This window comes from Protobothrops mucrosquamatus, unplaced genomic scaffold (assembly GCF_001527695.2).
Source record: "Protobothrops mucrosquamatus isolate PMUCROS unplaced genomic scaffold, P.Mucros_1.0 scaffold514, whole genome shotgun sequence".
Taxonomy (NCBI): domain Eukaryota; kingdom Metazoa; phylum Chordata; class Lepidosauria; order Squamata; family Viperidae; genus Protobothrops; species Protobothrops mucrosquamatus.
The window spans coordinates 142,503-163,493 of NW_015386827.1; the positions used below are offsets into that span (position 1 = coordinate 142,503).

General features: G+C 34.5%; 2 protein-coding genes across 2 annotated transcripts in view; one reads left to right on the top strand and one right to left on the bottom strand.

The window, feature by feature from the left end:
- Positions 1-5,509, bottom strand: part of CCDC191 (coiled-coil domain containing 191) — a 21,944-nt gene extending 16,435 nt beyond the window's left edge. Inside the window, exons 1-5 of the mRNA XM_015816858.1 lie at positions 5,247-5,509; positions 4,204-4,242; positions 2,950-3,091; positions 2,175-2,321; positions 1,331-1,509 (exon numbers count right to left, since the gene is read on the bottom strand). Coding sequence (XP_015672344.1) covers positions 1,331-1,509; positions 2,175-2,321; positions 2,950-3,091; positions 4,204-4,242; positions 5,247-5,318 — 579 coding nt within the window. The 5' untranslated portion in view covers positions 5,319-5,509. The remainder of the gene's footprint in view (positions 1-1,330; positions 1,510-2,174; positions 2,322-2,949; positions 3,092-4,203; positions 4,243-5,246) is intronic.
- Positions 5,510-5,662: 153 nt separating this feature from the next.
- Positions 5,663-19,865, top strand: QTRT2 (queuine tRNA-ribosyltransferase accessory subunit 2). Its single transcript, XM_015816859.1, has 9 exons — positions 5,663-5,698; positions 8,239-8,452; positions 9,012-9,067; positions 10,451-10,527; positions 10,731-10,940; positions 12,061-12,260; positions 15,306-15,457; positions 16,814-16,928; positions 18,500-19,865. Exons 1-9 carry the CDS (start codon positions 5,683-5,685, stop codon positions 18,729-18,731), a joined length of 1,272 nt encoding a protein of 423 aa, XP_015672345.1. The 5' UTR covers positions 5,663-5,682; the 3' UTR covers positions 18,732-19,865.
- The last annotated feature ends 1,126 nt before the right edge of the window (positions 19,866-20,991 follow it).

The following is a 20,991-nucleotide window of genomic DNA, read 5'->3' on the forward strand; positions in this document are numbered from 1 at the left end:
GCCACCGGATCCTCAGAATTCTACGAAGGCAAGTCATGTGGAAGTAATTCAGTTGCCTAACGTGCCTCCTGTACACTGTCCAGGTCTCACTAGCATACATCAGGGTAGTTAGCACTGCTGCCTGGTAAACTTTAAGCTTAGTAGCAAGGCTTATTCCACGGCGGTCCCACACGTTAGTTCGCAGTCTGCCAAATGCAGATCTTGCCTTGCAGATCTTGCCTTTTCCTAACTTTTATGAAATAACTCTTGTCTAAAGAGCAGAGAGTTCTCCAGCTCTCTCCCCTGAAATAAGGGTGAAATCTTTTCTTAAAGAATGGACTAAAACAGAAGTCATTTTTTGGACTCTGGATTCTTGGATACTTTTGAGAAATCCAAGCAGAGTCTGCTACTGCTGAAGTTTTCCTTTTCTCATTTAGCCTTGCTCTTTCTTTTGTGACTTATGTGGTTACCCTTTCTTGTCATGCTTCTTTTCTTGAGTGAAGAAGAAAAATGAAGTACAAGACTAAAATTTGTTTGATTTATATTCTGCAGGTGCTCTTTAGAAGGCAGAGTCAAAGGTTGAAAGAGATAGAAAAAAGTTCTTTCCTTCTCAAAGTGAAGAACAGCAAAATTTTGCACTTTTGGAAGATTGTGGGCAATAAAGGTTGAACTCACAAAAATGCTATGAATTTTTGCTTCATGATTTCCTGAACAAGCCATTATATATGATTTGCACATGATACTAAGCAATAATAGGTTAGGGTAAGGCATTTTTGGGGACTCTGTTTGGCTCCTAATTCTTGCATGTTCCCTGATAAAGAAGGGAAATGTTCCTAAGCTACCCAAATCCAACCTTGGCACTAAATGGATGTGCTGGGTAAATGAAAGGAATCAGAACCAAGCAGTGAGGTAAAAAGAGAGAGCAGCCTTCCACTAATTTTTGTGCAAAATGTCCAGCCAATCACATTAATAGCAATTTGTACTGACTATCTCTGGCATGGCTCACATTTTAAATGCATCATTCCATTTTTCTTCTGGAGCAAAGTGCACTTTTTTTTTCCTGTACAAAGTCTTCATGCACAGAGTCTTGATTTTATCTAAGACTCTCTAAGATAAAAGTGGAACCTGCCATAGCATGGAAATACTACTAGGAAGAAGACTAAGCATTATAGTTGGAAGCCAAAACCCAACAAACTACATTACAGGCCATTATACTTTCAATTTATTATTTTCATATTGCATTTCTTTCCTTCCTCTATGGGACTGATTTAAACAGTATCAAGACTTAGCAAATTTATGAAGAAATATAAAGTGAGTTTTAGAAGGTTTTCCATAAGCATTATATTATTACTTGTTTATGTCTTAGTTCCATGTTAATTCGTAAGTCTCTGGGTTCCTTTTTCTCTCTGATGCCTTTAGTTTTAAGGTCTTCCAGTATACCACTGTTCACAATTTCACTTTGCAATAGATGCTGTAAAAAATCTTGTACCGTGGTGCTTTCCACCTCTTGCTCCAAATAACCATAGAAATCTAGAAAACATAAATCATATTGAGTTTGAATGTAAAATGGCATGTTTAAACTTTCTGTCCTAAATCAGGAGTTGCAACTTGCAATCTCCACATATGCCATCCCCAATGTCCTATTTGTGTTTCCCAGAGCACTCCACAACACCAAAAATGAGCTACAAATGTTTGTTTCATGAAGGCATTTATATTTAGAAACGGTGAAACCACAGTGAAAATCATAAGCCTCTGTGAGCTAAAATACACTTATTTCTATCCTTACAATCTCTCCATACACAGCCCAATTACACTGAGTTTGGAACTCTGAAATTTAGTAGCAAAATATCACTTTCCAGTAGCATGATTTTCAGCTTAAGAATGTTAAAATAAGAGTGGAAAATACAGGTACTAAGCCAGGGGTGTCAAACTGCCGGCCCACGGGCTGGACACGTCATCCGGAAGCCGCACCTGTCTTTCTGGAAAAGGATAGTTTTTGGGCTTAGTTATGCCACAACAATGCAATTTTCTCAGAGTGGGCTTTATTGACTATTTAGATTATTAGAGACAGTAGTGTTTTACTTTCAATTTAATTGTTTTGTGTGAATTTTACCAGTACTTGCTATTATAATAGTGTACCAGGAGAGTTTTTGCTATTATGGGAATACTTAAAATAAATTTAAACTCAGTCTCACCATCAAATTTTTTATATTTCTGAAAGCCAGCAACAGGCTCTTGTAAAGGAACAGAGTTAGATGCTGAATTTTGAACATCGTTGTCTTCATCACTTGCCAGTTCCAATTTCAATTTTGAATTCATCCAGTCATTAAGCAACTCTTGAGCTGCAATAATGAAAGCAATAAAATATTATTAGATTCAAAATTATCAATAAGCAAAAGTTTAAAATATGAAAAGGAGTCTTACACCCCAAACCTAAACTCTGCTTAGAGGCAAATCAAACTGGCTTCTGCACTATTAGTCCCAAGGAGATTTATCCAAGATTTTTATTCTGATTTGTTAAAAATTATTGTTATTATTTATAGTTGATCTTATATTTGGAAGCTCACAACCCTAGGAGGAATTGGGAAGGTATAAATCTCATTAGTTAAAATGATACATAGATATTTAACAACATCTATACAATAAATTTAAAGCTATCCTCAATTACATATAATCACCACTTTGAATAACTGAGACATTCTTCTTCAAATTTCTGTGTAAAGTTAAACTGATATTCCCTTCCACCATCATACATACATCAGGTATTTTCATAATATCTTGGCATAACAGGATGTTTCAACTCCCATCTCCCACAAAATTACAAAATTGTGGTAGGGAGATGGGAGAAGAGATCCCCGCTTTTCTAGGGATGGGTAATCTATTGCTCAATGTTCTACAATATAGTAAAAAAAAACACCACACAATTATTCTGGATTAGCTGGAGTCCACAGCAAAATGTTTACGAAATACCTTCTACATATGCTTCATCATGATCTAGCAGCTGATCTGTTGTTTCCAAATCCAGCACTGGACCATGAAATCCATGAGAATGGGATGTCTTTTTTAATGAAAAAGCTTCAGAAACAGCAAATTCGGAGGCTTGTTCCACCCGCTGAATTTTTTTTTAAAATAGAAAAGTTATTAAGATCCACTTATTTTGTCTAGCACAAAAGAAGATACTTTGATTGGCACTAAGGTTGGAAGCACATGGTATTTATTCTGCTGGCTTTATTTTTTTAATTTTGGTCTTTTTATGTATTGGAGGGTATCTCTTTTATTGATGCATTATTTTATATTAATATTGTTAGACACAGTTTTTTGAAACTGAGAAGCATATTAATATTTAATACTTAGAATAGCATCCACTAAAATGACTAGAATTTAAATTATCTGTCCCACTGATTTCAGTGAATTTGCTTAAAACATAACTAAACCCACAACAATTGTAATTCTTAGAGGATGTTAGAATTGAGTGGTCCCAGCAATACACATGAGTTCTTTTGATACATATGAAGAGTCCTTTAGAAATGCCATATAAATGGATGAATTTCCATAAGGAAATTGCTAAAAAAAGACTATGTAAACCATATATTCTCATCTATCCCCTACTGACCAGTGGAAGTCTAGCACTTAATAGTTGTACTTTGAACTGTACTAGAAATATGTATTAGTGAATAAATGTTGCTGTCTTCAAAATAAGGCACTTTTAATTCCATAAATCCAGGTTTTAAACACCCAATTGATTCTCAGTTGTCTAGAGGAGTCTAGAAGAACATGATTAACTGCAATTACAAGGCTTAAGTAAAATCATATATATATATGACACACATATATATGGCATATATACATATGTATATATCCCATGTACATACAGTGTATGGGGTATATATATACTGGGTCTCAAAATTTCCATTACTAAGAGGGGCATGAATTTGGACTGTCCTAGTCCAACTCTTAACCATAATGTCACACTGGTTCTATCAGTAAATTATAGATTTATACACATTTCTCAATATAATTATTTATATGTATTTATTATTTTCTAATAATAATTGTAATAGACTTTAACATTTGTGCAATTAACAGTCCAGTATTGTTCATAATTATTCAGAAAAGGAGTCTTATTGGATTAAAGGAATCTTACCAGGGAACTCAAGATTTCTTCCCATTGAATAAGAAATTATTTTTTTCAGATATTTAAGACTGGACATTATTTTTCCTTACCTTTATCCAGTGCTCTATATTGTCAGCATCAAACTGTGGCTGGGAATTAAAGAATAAAATATTTTAATTTTCAGTTAAAGATAAAATGAAAGTAAAATTAAGAGATCTCTATGGATGCCTTTATATAAGATCTCCCATTTTGTAAAACTTTAATGAAATTAGTTAGTATATTTTTATTTACTACCATATATTTATGTAATGCTATTCAATAGGCACAGTCTTTGATTTACATTAACTCATTTTACAGTAAATGTTCTCAAAATAAATGAGACAAAATATTAGTTATTACTGCAAGCACATTTAAAGAAATGATGGAAATACACATACTTAGGTGTCTACAGAAAAATGCGTTCTTCTGTTCTTTCATTGATCAAAGGGCTCTAGTGGTTCTTCATAACTTCTATAAGAAGATCCACTTAAATGGCAGTGCAAAGCTGGTTTTGACCTCAAAAAGTTACATAGGATGAGATTTAATTACTTTTTTAGATGGGAAGCCCCTGAGACATCTTAGAGCTGTGGGCTAGAGTGAGAAGTCAAAAAAGCAACCCAGATGCTGGCTACACAGAAAACTCATACAAGTGCTTCTGTATTGCTCCCAAGAAAACAATATGTCCACAATAGCTGAGCTAGACTTGAAGTAGACTTTTTTGTAATAAGGCACTCCATGAATTTTATCACAGTGCAACAGTGCCCTTTGAATAAGAAAAAAGCTCAGGTTGCATAGCAAGAACCAGATGATAAAGAAAGCCCCTGGGGACTGGAAGTCTACTGCTGCCCAGCAACTGGTACGTCTCACTGTATCTATCCTGATATTGGTACTCTTTCCATGAATTGGTCGAATTCCCCATATCCTGTGGCAACGAGTTCCGTATGCGCTATGTGAGTACATGCGCTTCCTTGCTATTCAGTTACATTAAATAAAGGTACGCTTTAACATTATCCAAAAATGTGACCGTCGAATAGCCGGCACAGACTGCTTGGAAAGCGACTTCACTTCAGCAATAAGCAGCGGACCGAGTCAACGTCACAAGCTTCTTTTTTACCTTTTGCCGCGATGCTGGCTGATTGAAACGTCGCCAACGATAAAGTTCAGGACGGGATCGCACGATCGCCATTGAAAAAGCCAAAAAAAGACTCCTCGATTTCCTCTCCGACTCCTCGATTTCCTCTTCGCCTCTCACTGCGCTTGTTAGCCGCGCAGTTCGGGTTTGGGGAGGCGACGTCCTTTCCTTAAAGCCGAACCGACGACCGACAACCGACGTCGAAGGCAAAGCGCGTAAGCCGTACGCTTCGGAGCTCAAGCGGTCAGTGGCGTCCCCAAGCTTTGTCATGGCAACATTTCCGCCAAGTAGTGGGCGCTTCTCTCCCTCCTTCCTATCAAATCCGCGGCCGTCGACTTTGTATGACGTAAACATTCTCCATTGGAGAACCAGTGTTACGAACAAATCAAAGGCCGTAACGGAAACGGCGTTTTATCGCATGCGGGGATTGATGTGTAAGTGTGGTTGCGCGCGATTCAGTTGCTATTTACACTTTTGGCCAAAAGCAAGCACAGTATTGTCCCAAAGGTGCATTTTCGGGAGGCAACTGGACTTCCTTGTTTTTCATTGAAGACGTTTCTCTTCTCATCCGAGAAGCTTCTTCAGCTCTGACTGGATGGTGGGGATGGAAGGATTTATACTCCTTGCAGACAGTTGGTCATTGGCATTGTGCAAGGAATATAAATCCTTCCATCCGCCACCATTCAGTCAGAGCTGAAGAAGTCTCTTGGATGAGAAGCGAAACGTCTTCAAAGAAAAACAAGAAAGTCTAGTTGCCTCCTGAAAAATCACCTTTGGGACAATCACGATCTGGATGACTGAGAATCTCCATAGACGTATTGTGGAAACACGGGGTTTGCTAGTTTCGTCTCCTGCTTTCTTTAATCTGTTCATGGGACTAGAAAACCTCTTCCCCCCACCCAAGAAAAACCCTGGTGCCTCAGTTGTATCGTAATCATGACTTCTATATTCCTCAGTGCACTGATTCTGGAGAAGCTGTCACAGCACGTTTGGAGGTCTATGGAGATTCTCCATCATCCAGGTCATGGTTGTCCCAAAGCTGCTTTTTCAAAAGGCAACTGGGCTTTCTTGATTTTTTTTCTTGAAAACGTTTTGCTTCTCCACCAAGAAGTTTCTTTACTTGTGACAAAGTCCAGTCGTCTTTGGAAAAAGTACTTTTGGAGCATATTTGGAGGGCGTTGGATTGGGTTTTCTGTACATTATAAGCAAAATATATTAAGAAACGTTTCTACTGTATACTTGCTTTACTATTGTAGTTTGGAGAGCCATTGATATAGAGAAAATTAACAAGCCTTTTTAAAAAAAATTAATACAAACCTTTTTTCATTTAGTGGAATTAAAGCATTCAGCGTTATGAGGCTCTCACTCTAGTGTAGGTCTTCCAAATCTTGGTTGCAAAAATCTGAAGGATCACAAAATGTCAGTACAAAGAGATAAGAAAATATACCCCTTGCCATCCCTTTAGTGCTCATTATAGACTTGCATGAAGCCCAGATTTAGTAGCCATACCACAGAGTGTTATTCCAGTCCATTACCAGTGTTATAAATATTTATTATTTCCTAGTCCATATCAGTGGCATGTTTTGGTGTATAAATTAAGTAAGGTATCCTGATGTCTTTTACATAGTTTGGACTCTACTTCATGCAGTCCATTCTCATTGGTGCTTATGAGAGTTGAAAACAAAACGTGCATAGTAATTCATTACTTTTATTTGAATTCAGGGAAAATGGTAATGCCCTCCATGATACAAAATTTCAGGCGATATCAGTGTAAGATAAATAGTATATCATGATCATTATACTTAGAGAAAACTGGTTCAAGATGTTTATTGGTGCTATATTGCTTCAGTATTGATAGTTAAAATAACTCATTTTCTACAAGTTGTTAGAAATGCCATAATCATCTTGAAACATTTTATATTTGATGACAATGTTGTAAAGTCCATCAGTTCTGGAAGATAATTTATTATAGAATGAAAACAAATTCTAAATGTTGAATTCCCTTTCTGAGGTACAAAGTATAGCTAGTTGACTTTGCATATGGTAACACCTGCCAGGATACTATATGCTTTTAATTGGAAATCACATATAATTCCCTCCATAGAAAAAATATGTTGTAACACTATACATCTTCTCACATATAGGCTTTTATTGCATTCATACTTTGATTTTCTCTTAATACATGGCTTCCATATCTAAGTTTTTATTTGGTTTCCTAAATAAAGGTAAAATTCTTAAATCAGGCAGAAATTTTGTAATTTTTCATTTTGACATGATTACCATTAACCACTGTTGTAGTTAGTTATTGTACATTGACTTGATATTATGAAAATATTTGTAAATATTTTAATTGATATAAGTTGCTCTAATATGCAGCACCAATCAAATGTTGCTTTGAAATTTGTATTGAGGATTGTTAAGTATGTCAGCCTGTTTTCTATTTTTTTCTTATTTTCCTTTCTATTTTTTCTAGATGGTTTTTTAAAAAATATCTAATAAAATAAAAGATTGTATTAAAAATTTACTACTATGCTATTTTTCTTGATTTGGGGAAGTGTTACGAATAAATGTCTTAAATCACAAACTCCACAAATGTTCCAAATGTTAGCCTCTCTCATTCCAATGATTTCATGACATCAGCAGCCACATTCTCTATGTTATAATTCCTTCCAAACTGCATACCATATTTCTTTCTTAACTAAACATCACACTAGAAATCCATATGTGTATAGAATATAATTTATATTTTATAAGAATCAATATATGCGCTATATTTTATAAGATAAAATAAAATTATAAAATGGAATGGGAGCTATTGGAAAAAATAAGTTCTTTCCTACAACTGTTGTAAACGTGTACAGTTTTCCTCAGAAGGGGCTTTCTCAATTTTCTGAATGAATATTGTAAAAATCAGAGAGGTGCCGCATTTATTTGACAAAAGGCTCTGCTTATTGATCATTTGCTGTTGTCTCAGGTGTGTTGATGAAGATGAAATTAAATCTCTGCAAAATAGTTGATGGCTGTCGCCTTGGGACACTGACGAATCTCGGCAAGAAAGGGGTTCAGTCGATGGAAATTCCAGGATGTCTGCTTTATACCAAAATGGGATCAGCACCACACCTTACCTACGATACACTAGAGAATGTTCAAGGTGTTCCTGTGGTTCGCCAGATTCCACTTACAACATTGTGAGTGCAATTTCAGCTTTTGTAGGTAAAAGAGATGCGGCAAATGCAGACTTTGGTCTGATTTCTTTTAAGATATGAGTATGTTTTATATATGTATATATGTAATATATTAATTTTTGCACTCCTGATAGAATTATATTCAAATACTGCTGTCCTATTTGTGCAAATATAGACCTTTTAATTTCAGCAGGATTCATTCTCAAAATTCTTCAATTAGCTCTAGGATTGCAGCCTGAGATTCCAATGATACAGTGGTTTTATGTGCTAGCATTAAATTGCATAATCTTTTAGTTTACTGGTCATATATAGCAACACTAGTCACTTCTGAGGAAGCTGTTTTTGCACTTTAAGAAGTACTTTGCATTATAATTCCTCAACTATATTAGATAAAAGATATTTATTGGATAGTGAGAAGCTATCACCTCGGACTTCAGTGAATTCATATGCTGAGATGTTTTGCAAAATGCATTATTTACATTTTGTCCATTTATGTCTTATGTCTAATATGCATCACTTAGATAGTTGTCTATATCTAACATGTTTTTCTGTTTGGGTGCAGAGCAGATCTTCAAGAGGTCTTGCAGGAATATAAAGAAGGAATTGGAAAATTCATAGGTAAAAGTATAGGGGTGGCTTTTCAATCATTAATGGAGCATATTAAAGTATGTGTCATTGCATTGAAAACTATTTGGAATAGCATGTTATCCATATATCCCTAAAACCTTTATGTCTCTAACTTTAAACTGGGCAAAAAGATGCATCATAGGGCAAAAATATGTCAACAAAGTACCTCAAATGAGCTAACTTACAGAATGCCATGACCCAATACTCCTGAAGAAATGAAATGAATGAATCTGTTGTAACCGGTTCAGTGCTGCCGGGCTGCTGTGTGAGCCTGAAATTCAGCAATTCTGTGATAATTTCCAGGCTGCTTGCATTATTCTGAGGAATTATGGCTCCCTCAATTAGCAGCAGCCACTTAGGCAAGGGATGGAAGGAAGGAGGAATAGGGGAGAAAGAAAGAAAATATCTGTGAGCAGAAATTAATTGTCTCCCTAACTCTCCAGCTCTCATGATGGGAACAATAACAAATGTGGAATCCTTGGTGCTGTCTCAGCTTGATTGTTCAGAGAACATCAAGGACTCCACAGTTCAACTCTTAAAAGCTATGTATATTCTCTTTTATTGGCAATAGTAAGTTTCTTGCATTTTAACTAATTGTAAGAGTCAGTAAGAAATTCTGATGTTTTTTTTTGCAATGTTTAGTTGACATTGCAAAAGAGTATCTTTTTTTCTAAGTGAAATCAATAAATGTGATACTCCCATGTGAGAGCTTAGAGAACTGAATTCCTGGAAATAAAATTAATACTTTTTATGAGCGATCTCCATAAGGCATGCTTTTGGCAACCTTTGTTTGCTAATTTTTGATCAGTTATGATCCAGGAGATATGTCTTTGGATTTAAATAAGGATGAGGTGGATAAAGACATGATCCATTTGAAATTATAGGATAGAGATGGCACTGGTGATTGACTTTTGCTTGTTGCGAAGGATGATGATTAAATTACTTGATTTATTTGGAAGTTTAATATAATTTTTGACTGTAGTCTGTATGATGTGTCAAACCTAGAGGCCTCTCCATTTTTATTATTAAATTTGAAATCCTTAAATTCTACACCACTTATATCATACAACAGTCTAGCCATTCTGTGCAAATGATGAAGTGAGCTTTAGCTCCTGAAAATGTATGCTCTTTTTTTTAAAAAAAATGTTACTGGGATAAGTTGCTATCAGAGTCCTTCTGATTTTTTTGTTACCATAAACTAACAAGGTAGATCTTTCTCTTACATTGTCCTGAAAAGTAACTAGAAATGATTAGTGGAATGTTATAGTTTTTGGAGTTTTTGGCTATTAATAATTTATTTAAGTGATCCAATACAGTATTATGATAGAAAAATTCATTCTCTATATTAAAGATAACATTTTATTTTGGACTCAGGTATACCAGAATCTATATTATATTGCTCCCTTCAAGACCCTGCTGTTTGCTCCCCTCATGGCTACAACAGCATGAAGGTATAGTAAATTTGAGTATTTAGTGACTTTTCAGTCTTAGCTATTCACTCCCCTCCCCTACTATTTTTTAAGGAATGATAGTACTATAGTAGTGGCAGCAACTGAAGATTCCTGCATAGCCAGATGAAAAACAAGTAGGTGAGTGAAATTAATTCATAATGGATAAAATCACCTAATTTTTTTTCTTTCCTTATTTCTGGCAGGCTGTATCTATATGGAACAATAGAGGACGGAAAGAATTCACAGCATCAAAGTTCATGGACATCCAAAAGGTGATCCAACCAGACTGGTTCCAGTGTTTAGCAGATGGAGACACTATTTCAGGAGACATCTCTAGAAAGAAAGCCAAGAAATCTGTAGATCGATCATTGTGCTTTTTGGATGAATGTCTGCAGCTGCAAGAAAATTCTCCAGTAAGTGTTAAATCTTTTTGAGGCGTATATACACATTGTAGTTACTTGCTAATTTTTAGATAGTTTGGTAAACGCAACTTGCAAAATTTTTGCATTGTTTCTGACAACTCCTATATTTATGAATCTATAGAACAGAATAAATACACTGTCTTTTTCTTTCTTTCTGTGTTCTTTTCTGTTGTATAGGACTAAATATAAGATTCATCCCCTTTGTATTATTAATTTAATTTTATATTAATAAACCAAATTATTTTAAGGCTGTGTTGTTGTGCACTCTTCCACAAACCTTTTTGCAAAAATACTACAGCACTCTAATTGGAGCCATTTCAGTTTCTCAAATGGAAACTTTATTTCTTTGTCAGAATTGTCAGACAATTTGTCAGAATTTGTCAGAATTTATGAATATCATTTTATGTCTTTATAAAGCCCTTGAAGCTTGGAATAAATATTTAAAATAATAATACAAAATAAATTTCATATGGAGTCTCTATCTTTGTGTTGGCAGAAATGCCAATTATAATGAAAAAATAACTTTAATATATGTATTGAGAAACTAGTATATACACTATCTTTTCTTTCCAAAACAAAAATTGCTCTAGTATTAGTCATTTGGCCTTTTAAAATAAAATAAAAAACTAGTTTAAATTTCAGGTAGGAAAAATAATGCCCAGAAGTCTTTTATAAAGAAGTGGCAATTAAATCTGAATGGGAAATTATATGTCTCTGATGGAAGAAAATTTCAATCTGCTAGGAAAAATAGTTTTAAAATAGTTAAAATATTCTTAACTAGAGCCATCAATAGAAGAAAATTTCAATCTGCTAGGAAAAATAGTTTAAAAATAGTTAAAGTATTCTTAACTAGAGCCATCAATGAATCAGACGTGAATTTAAAGTATTGCCTAAGATCATAATATTAATGATATGGGGATGGGAAGAAAAAATAAATGCCAGCTTATTTTAAGTTTTTTGTTCTGTGCCCACCCAATACTTATTGTTTGATATCACTGGTGCAACAATTTTCAGGAAAGCAGACTACTTGCCATTCCAACTCTGTCCAACATCTGTTGAGCCAAAGATGTATTTATATTTTATATAAGTATATGACTTTCTTTTATACCAGGAATTGCAACAGAGTTTAATGATTGGAGTTATTGAAGGTGGACATGTGCTGGAGGAAAGACTAAGGTCAGCCAGGGAGACTGCCAAGAGACCAGTGGCTGGATTTCTTTTGGATGCCTTTCAAGGAAATACCATGACTAAAGAAACTAAATGGGAGCTCTTATCCTCAGTTACAGCTGAGCTGCCAGAAGATAAACCAAGGTCAGAGCTAAATGGGATTTTTATTTAAACATACCTAAATACAGCACTTGGATGGATTTTCAGAAACTCAGAGCACTTTTAAAGGAATTACTGTATTTAGGTGGTATTGCAAAAGTAGATTTTAGTAATTTAAGACAGTCTTGGAAAATTTTCAGCTAATGTTTGCTGCATGAGCTGCCCCTGTCCCTTTGTTTTATTGTCCACAGCACCCACAATTATGCTAGGAAGTAAGAAAATGGCCATTTTTTAAAGCGATTTGGGGGTCTTTTAAAGTTATGTCATTCACCTAATTACATTCAAAATCAGGGAGAAAAGGTTGGAATTTGTGATCCCATTATTTGTGATTAGTAAGTTTGAAATTATTATAGTATCATTAATACAGATACATACAAGTTATACATTATTTTTGTAAATTCATTTAGCACCATAAAATTATTATTTAAAAAAATTACCAATGACAAATGATACTAGTATTTTTCAACTATTGTAGTACTACTTCAACTTGACAATGAGGCCTCAGTCAAAATCTCATTCTGTGAATTGCAGATCCTTATTTTATGAAGCCATCTGCAAATAACCCTTCTGAGTAAACAATGTTGCCAACTGAAGCTCTGAATATTTTTTTATTTGATTTGATTTGATTACGCACTGACAAAATAACTCTACATAGTATACAATATCAAACAAACAACAAGACAAAAAACACAATACAATATAAATAAGATAACATCACGCAATCCATTGTATATACAAAGACTCAACCAATAAATGGGACCCATCCACCCCACTCCACCTGGAGTATACCCAGGGATCAGCTTGGGAAAACAACATGCTTTCCAGTTTTTAAAGTGCATGTGTGTATGTGTTTGTACATGGAAAGAACAAGAATTGGTTTCAGAATTGTCTAGTTCAGCTTCGAATCCTATTGTTCAATGTTCTTTAAGAGAACCCAATTCTCTTTAATTCTCACCAAAAAGTCTTTCAAAAATAATTGATATTGAATAATAGCACAGTTTGCCTTCCTCATGATAAACAGGTGATTTTTATAATAATTATCATTTTTGTTCTCTCAGGTTTAGATAAAGATGTATTATACAAATAAAGGGAGACAACAGTAGCCTGTCAAATTTTTAATAAGTATCTTAGATTGTTATTAAAAAGGTTGCATTTAAGGAACTACAGATGTTAGTGAATTGTGTAATTGTTTTGTTAACAGAATGTAATTATCTTATTCAGGAAGCTTAAAAACTAAATTAGTTTATATAGTTGTCAGCACATTACTCCTGTGGAGAGCAAAATTGCTATTCCTTCACTTCTCCAGTCTTGTCAGATGTGCCAAATGAATTTAGAGTCTGGCATCCCTAATAACAGTGCAAGAAGCTTGGTAAATCCAGCTACATTTTCAAGCCCCAGGGAGGACATTTTGGTGTATGCTGTTGGGAAAACATTGTTTCATTTGTATTTCAAAACATTAGGTTACGTTGAATTAGAAATTCTGAAAGTCAGTTTTGCAATATACTAATACTGTGATTTATCCCTTTTGCTTTGGTTTGGTTTTCCATGACAAGAGAATTCTAAAAAATGTGTGTATTGTGTATTTGAGTGTAGTTGGATTTTTTTTTTTTTTGCTTCAACCAAACATGACTCGGGATGATTGTATGGAAAAAGTCTAGTCAACATTTTCAGAAGTGGTTTGCCATTGGCTTGTTTTAGGGCTAAGAGAGGATGACTGGTACAAAATCCTTTAGTTACTTTCCATGCCAAAGCAAGAGTAGAACTTAAGTTTCCTTGCTTCAAGTCCAGTACATTAGCCATTAGATCAAATGAGCTTTCAGGTATATTTTTATGCACCCTCAGTTTTGAGAAGCTCTGTATATTACAATACTATCATTATGTATAGTTCTGTAGTGATGTAATGCCAGGAGCCCAGTGCAGCTTTCCATACTTCCAGAATGGTACAGAGGCTTCTGACAGTGCAAAAATATCATTAAAATACCCTCTGAAAAAATGGCTGGATTTTGTCTCCATTTATTTTGGAAATATAACACCACATCAAGAATCCGAGGATACTGGAGTCTGCAGCTGGAATGTTTAGGGCCACATTACACACATAAGTATGATATATCCTTCAGAGTTTTAGGTGATGAGAGTGTTCCCTTTTTCATTTTCTTTCACTGTTAAGGGAACATATATTATGAATCAGCAACAGGCATAAACTAGCATGTTTAAGAAATTAAAAGCACATTCTCTTGTTACAATTTCATTACCTGTTCCAGTGTGTTACTAAAATAGTTACTGTCATTAGTCAAATATAATGTCCATTGGGATGCAAAGCAATTTGATATTCATTGGGAAATGTTGAAGAACTTAGAAACAAAAAATAGTTATGTTGTATCTTCCCTCTTACATTTTAGAGAAAGTTTGGATTAAATTTAGTGGATTCAACTACTATTTCAGGTGCTCAAGATGTTCAAGATATGGTTGGTAACTAATCGATCCTTACAGCAGTTTTTCCTCCCAACTAAGTGCCTTTCAGATGATTCCCAGAATTTCCATCCAATCTTCCTTTTCTGTAGACAGATTTTGGAAGAAGTACAACACTTCTAGAGGCCTCCCATTTTGGGAGAATGGCTTATATAACGAGTAACTTTCACATAAATTACCTCATAAAGTAGGATAGGAAGTTAGCCTTTGAGGTTTTTCTCATCTAATTCTGAATCTTGGAGCAAGGCTGTTTTGGAATTCTGATAAATCAGAGTATATGAATCCCAAGGTATTTAGAGAGGACATAAGGCCTTCCACTTCTGTCAGGTTTTATGGGACATGTTTCATCTATTACTCAGAAATTTTGTTGGTTGTTTGGGACTAGTTATAAATATCTACACGACTTCATTATTAGGCATAATTACTGTAAGTATAACTCAGAACTTGTAAGTATAAGGACTTACCAAGGTAAAATTGGAAAGGAGTATATGAATAGAATGGGAACAAAATAAATTGCAAACATGTCTATCAATTATTATTTTTTGTTTTGATCTATTGCAGACTAATCCATGGAATTGGTAAACCAGATGAAGTTCTGGAGTGCATTAAAAGAGGAATAGATATTTTTGATAGTTGTTTTCCTTACCAAGTGACAGAACGATGCTGTGCTTTGTCCTTCAGTTATGATTATCAACTGAATCCTGAATCAGCAGGTATTGGTCTTGATAATCTTTTGTGTATTTTATTGGGATATTTGAATAAAATGTTGGTAATGTGAGTTTTAAAATTCTTTAAATTTTCCTTAGATTTCTTAGATTCTAATCTGTAGACCTATTCCTCTGTTTAACATCCTTCTGAGAATGTTCTAATTATGTTGTTAATCACTTTCTCCTTTTTGTCCTATTGCACTGTAAACAAAACCTCACTTGTTATATTAGAAGTACTTCTTCCAATTGAGGCTTATGGTTATATTAAGACCACTATTATTTATAGTAAAACCTCAGTTTAGCAGATCTCAAAACAGCAGATTTTGCATTCAGTGAACTAAAGTTCTACAACAGTTTATACAATTATTGTAATAATTTCGTTGCATAAATGATATGTAGATACATGTAATCTAATTTCTATCATATTGGTAATGAGATTTTGCAAATGATGTAAATCACCCCAGTGACTTCATATTTGACAACTTTTTATGAATAATGACATCTCTTTCCCCCCATTCATTTATTAAAACAAGTTCAGAAGATTTAAATAACTCCTCATTTCAACCCCATCGGGTGAAGAAAGCAAGATACTTTTTAAGGACTTTTTCTTGTGCTGCTTTTTTCTTAAAAAAGCAAATTAAAAAAAACGTATATGTTAATCAGAGTCATATGTGCACAATTTGTTGTTTTGTACTTAATGGCTAGGATTTTCATGCCTTGACAGCTCAGATCTTTTATATCTTTTGTCTCAAAATTTAACAATTCATACAGATTCTACAGTAACATGCAAATATTAAATAATCTATTATTTTGCTCACCATTATAAGACACGCTGTCAGGTCTCTGTGCATTTTATTAAAGTATATACAAACTCATAATCTAGTTTTAGAATATTCAAAAAATGAAGAGGATTTCTAGGTATTTTATATCTTTTTTCCTGATCATGATTATGAAAGATTCATTCTGCTAGACATTTACAGTTGGAAAATAGGATATTTTATTTTTTAAGATTATATCACTGCCTTGATGGCTCAACCTCTTTTTTCTGATTAAATTGTAAGAGTAAATTGATAGAACATGAATGTTTTAATTAAAAATAAGTACAAGTCCACATTGCATTTAATAAAATTTGGTTAGAAAGTTGTATTGCTTATTTTGTGTAAGTGGATAGTTACAAAACAATGAGAAATGCAGCCATTTACATTTCAAGTTTTTAACATTAGATTGTCTCACTTTAACCTATTTTACTGCCTTGTAAGTGTCAAGACTATTTGATTCCACATTTTGTGACAACTATTTAAACATTTTAAACATTTTAAATAGTGTCATAGCCTTTAAGTATGAACTTCTACTTTTTTGCAGGTATAAAAGAAGATGAAAAAACAGAAGTGAGGAAAGATGAGGAAAAAACAAAAGATGAAACATGCAGCGAAGCTCAAGAAATGACTTCATTTGAAATATATCTGAAAGAAATAAAGTATGTTGGTTTCTGTTTAGTTAAAATTCCAGCTTTTCCTATAGGTGGGTCCCGAGTAATGTTATAGTGGTCTTTGCATTAATTGGGAAATAAGTTCTCCTGAACATTGTGTGCCTAATTTCATAAACAGGTGGTTGTTTAATATTCCCCACTCCCACCTTTTTTTGCCATCTTGAGAACTACTTCTAATTACAGTTGCTGAAAATTATTATTGTGGTTGTTTACCAATTTCACTCAAAAATGAAGTTTTAGCCCTAATAGATGTTTAGAATTTGAAAAGAAAAATTCTCAATTTTTCTCTGAGAAAACCTTAGCTCTTCAAATTTTGCACAATCTGACAAATTACATGGAAACCATTGTCGTCAAAAGGGTCCTTTTTATACTTTATTTATCTGAAAACAAGTACCATTGAATTTAAAGGAACTGTTAAGTCATTTTGCATATGAATTTATTGTGTCAAGTCATGGCTGATCAATAATTCTGCAGAATGCCAATAATCATTCATTCCTAGTTGCTATTGAATAAATATCCTGTCTCCTATTTGCTACTAAATATTGTTGATGCTTTTAAAACTGTAGGTATGTCTGGGCGAAGGAAAAATTAGATCACAATCATTTTTTTAAAAAGCAACATTTTTCATAGTTTGGGATTTGATGCTGTGCTTTAGACATTCTTGGGGATGATCTTATAGTTAGGGACATTCATGATATCTTAACTGTCCTATTATATGATGTGTTGAGCCATATAATTTTATAGGGTTAACAGGATACCTAGATATCTTCATCATGATGTTTTTGCAACTATGTGCTTAACAGTCTGGTTACATGGATCTCTTGTAATGTTAAAAATATCATAGAGCTTTCTCAGAGTCTTTTTTCTCCATGAGTGACATTATTTAGAAGACAACAGGGTCATACTTGCTGCTTCTGTCTTGTTGCTTGTCCCTTACTACTTTGGTCCTGCTGTAATCATGTCATGTATTAAAAAAAAAAATTCTAAAAAAAAAATCCAGCATGCCAAACTTGTAAGGGCAGTTCCCCATATTAAACATTTCTTTTCATATTTTTTTATGCAGGTTGGACTACTGGGGAATACAATAAAATAATATAATCATTATCAAAAATAAGTCTGAATAAAAGTATAAAGTACAGAGAACAGCAGTAATTCATACTAAAAAGAAGTTGCTAAGATTTTTCATTATGAGAATCATGACAGCATATATTTTTAAATTTCTTAACATTCCGGTTGGTGTTCTCTTAACTGATAAGTCTTTTGTCAACTGATCTAATATCTGTTGTTAATTTCAACCACAATATTACAGCAAAATATGCTAGCAGGTCTCTAGATTGTAAGGTCCTTAAACTGATGACCTGTTCTGACATTTTTTTGAAGAACCATGTATATGGATAATGGTATATAATGATGATAATATTAGTGATCATTAAGTGTTCATGCTGTATTCAGCAATTAAGTTATAGTTAGTTTTTAGAGTTACCACATTGGTCCCAAAGCGTAGGCTTAGCTGCATGGATGATTTACTTCTTATTCATGAATGTGCTTTTCTCTTTTAGGTACCAGGATGATTTTAATCCTTTAGTAAATGGATGCTCATGCTATTGCTGTCAAAACCACAGTCGTGCCTATATTCATCACCTCCTCATAACCAAAGAGCTGCTGGCTTATGTGCTTCTTACGATGCATAACTTTCAGCATTACTTTAGCTTCTTTTCTTCTATCCGAAATGCTTTGAAAGAAGATAAGTTGGATCAATTGAGCATGATTATCAGCAGGCAAGCCCTCTGAGGTCAGATATGTAAAAAACAAAAACCTGCTTCACCAACCTGGCTTACCCTTCTGGATCAAGATTATGGAGAAGAGCTGGTATACAATGGGGGATACCATGACAGAAGAAAATCCATATTTTGCCTAACATCTCATATCTGAGTATACCTTTCTTAGTCCCTATAATTTTGGGAAAGGTTGAGATTTTTCCCCCAGATGTATTAATCTTTGAAAAAGATAAAAATAAGGATATTCTCTAGAAGAATTCACATATTTTTCTGAATTGTATTAATGATATTAATAATTTATGGACATTTGAACTGCAGTGAGAAGAAAAGAACATCAACTAATCAGGAGAATGGGAAAACAACTCCACATCAGTTTGAGATACAAGTGTACTATTATTGTATATTAATTTATTTTGGGTTTTTTTTGTTTTTTAAAAAAAAATATCAGGAAGAGGTGACATACAGTAGCTAAAAATCATGGGAAAAAATAGTTCCTGTTATGAATTATGTCTTACTTGGACACTTCTGATGGTGGGAACATTTTAAAATAATGCATTCCTTAAAGTCCTCTGTTTTCTTGTTGAATAGAGAGCTTTTTACATATGTTGTAAGTTGCCTATTAGAGAACCTGATTTTAATAATAACAAAAAGTGGCTGTTTATCTCAAGGGTATGGATTGCACTCTTTCAACAATATCCTTTTACGGTAGTGTTTTGAGAGGGGGATGAGTAAGGTTTTGATAGTAAAAGAAAATCTAGCAAATAATATATTTCAGGTTTCTTTCTATTATTTCTTCAATTTTCTTTTTTACTGGATTTTTTTACTACTATATTTGAACGTTAAAAGTTTTTATATTATTACATTTATTATACTGCATGGGGAACTTTAATAAAACCCTTAAATTTTTGTATTCTATCTGGGAAATGCAGTGAGGAATGTGGAAAAAAAAGAGACGGAGGGAACTCATAAAATAGAGAAACACTGTGAGAGAGGGAAGACCAGGCCAGATGATCCTGCAAAAGGCCAATATGAAGACTGGAGTGATAAATTGTCCCCATCTCTCTTGTAAGAGCCAAGTCTAATTAAGAAAGAGCTGGATTTAAGCATTACTGAAAACAATACAGTAATTATCAGTGGTCAATATGAATTTGTCAAAAATAAATCTTAATTAACTTACCTTATCTCATGTTTTGATCGATCATGTTACATGATTCACATATGTAATACCATTACAGTGTGAGCTGTATTGATTGCCTGGTTGTTTTCAGATGCAATTCAAGGTGCTGATTGTCACCTTTTAAGCTCTTCGGGCTTGGGACCGGATTACGTAAAACCACCTTGCAGTGATTTCTACCTGTACAAATTTGTCTGATAGGTTGAGCATGCTAAGGGTCTTGTCAGCCAAGGAATGTTGGCTGGCGGGGCCTAGGAGACATATCTTTTCTGCCATAGTCCCTATCCTCTGGAACATTCTCTCCTCAGTTGAGGATGGTCACTGCAGATAAGTCACTTTTCTTGGTACCACCAAATGTATTTCCTTAATAGATGAAACTCACAAAATGCCCTTCCTTCCCACTCTGGTGGGACAGATAGATGTAACTGGGGAGAGGCAATCCTTTAAATAACCTGGTTTCAACTATGTCAGGGTTTAAAGGTGATAGGTAGCATCTTCAATTACACCCAGAAGCAAATCGGCAATCAATGCAACTCCTGTAAAAGGTGACAGGTGCACAGATTTGGCTTGCACAAAATTGTGTGGACCGCTGTGTTTTGAACCCACTGAAATTACCAGATACTCTTCAGAGTAGTCCCATGTAAAGCACATTACAATAGTCCAAAGGGGAGGCGAACAGGGCACAAGTGACTTTGAGAAGGGCCTGGTGATGAATGGACATAACTGGCACACAACACACAGTTGTGCAAAAGCTGTCCTGGCCATTGCCACCAGGAGTTATGAGTCCAGGAGAACTCCCAGGTTATGCACCAGGTATCTGGGGTACTGCAATCCAATCCACAAGATGGCAAGTCCCCAAGAACCAAGGAGCCCTGCATCTAATACTACATCTTGGCATGGCTCAGCTTAATTTATTGCTCCTCACTCAGACCTCAACACTCTCCAGGCACCAAGAGAGGACAGTTATAGCAATGCTCACCATGGGCAGAGATGTACAGGTGAGTATTATCAGCATACTGATAATATCTCAACCCATGATGACCCAGCAGTCATGTAGATATTAAACAGGAGCAGAGAGACCACTGATCCCTGCAGGATC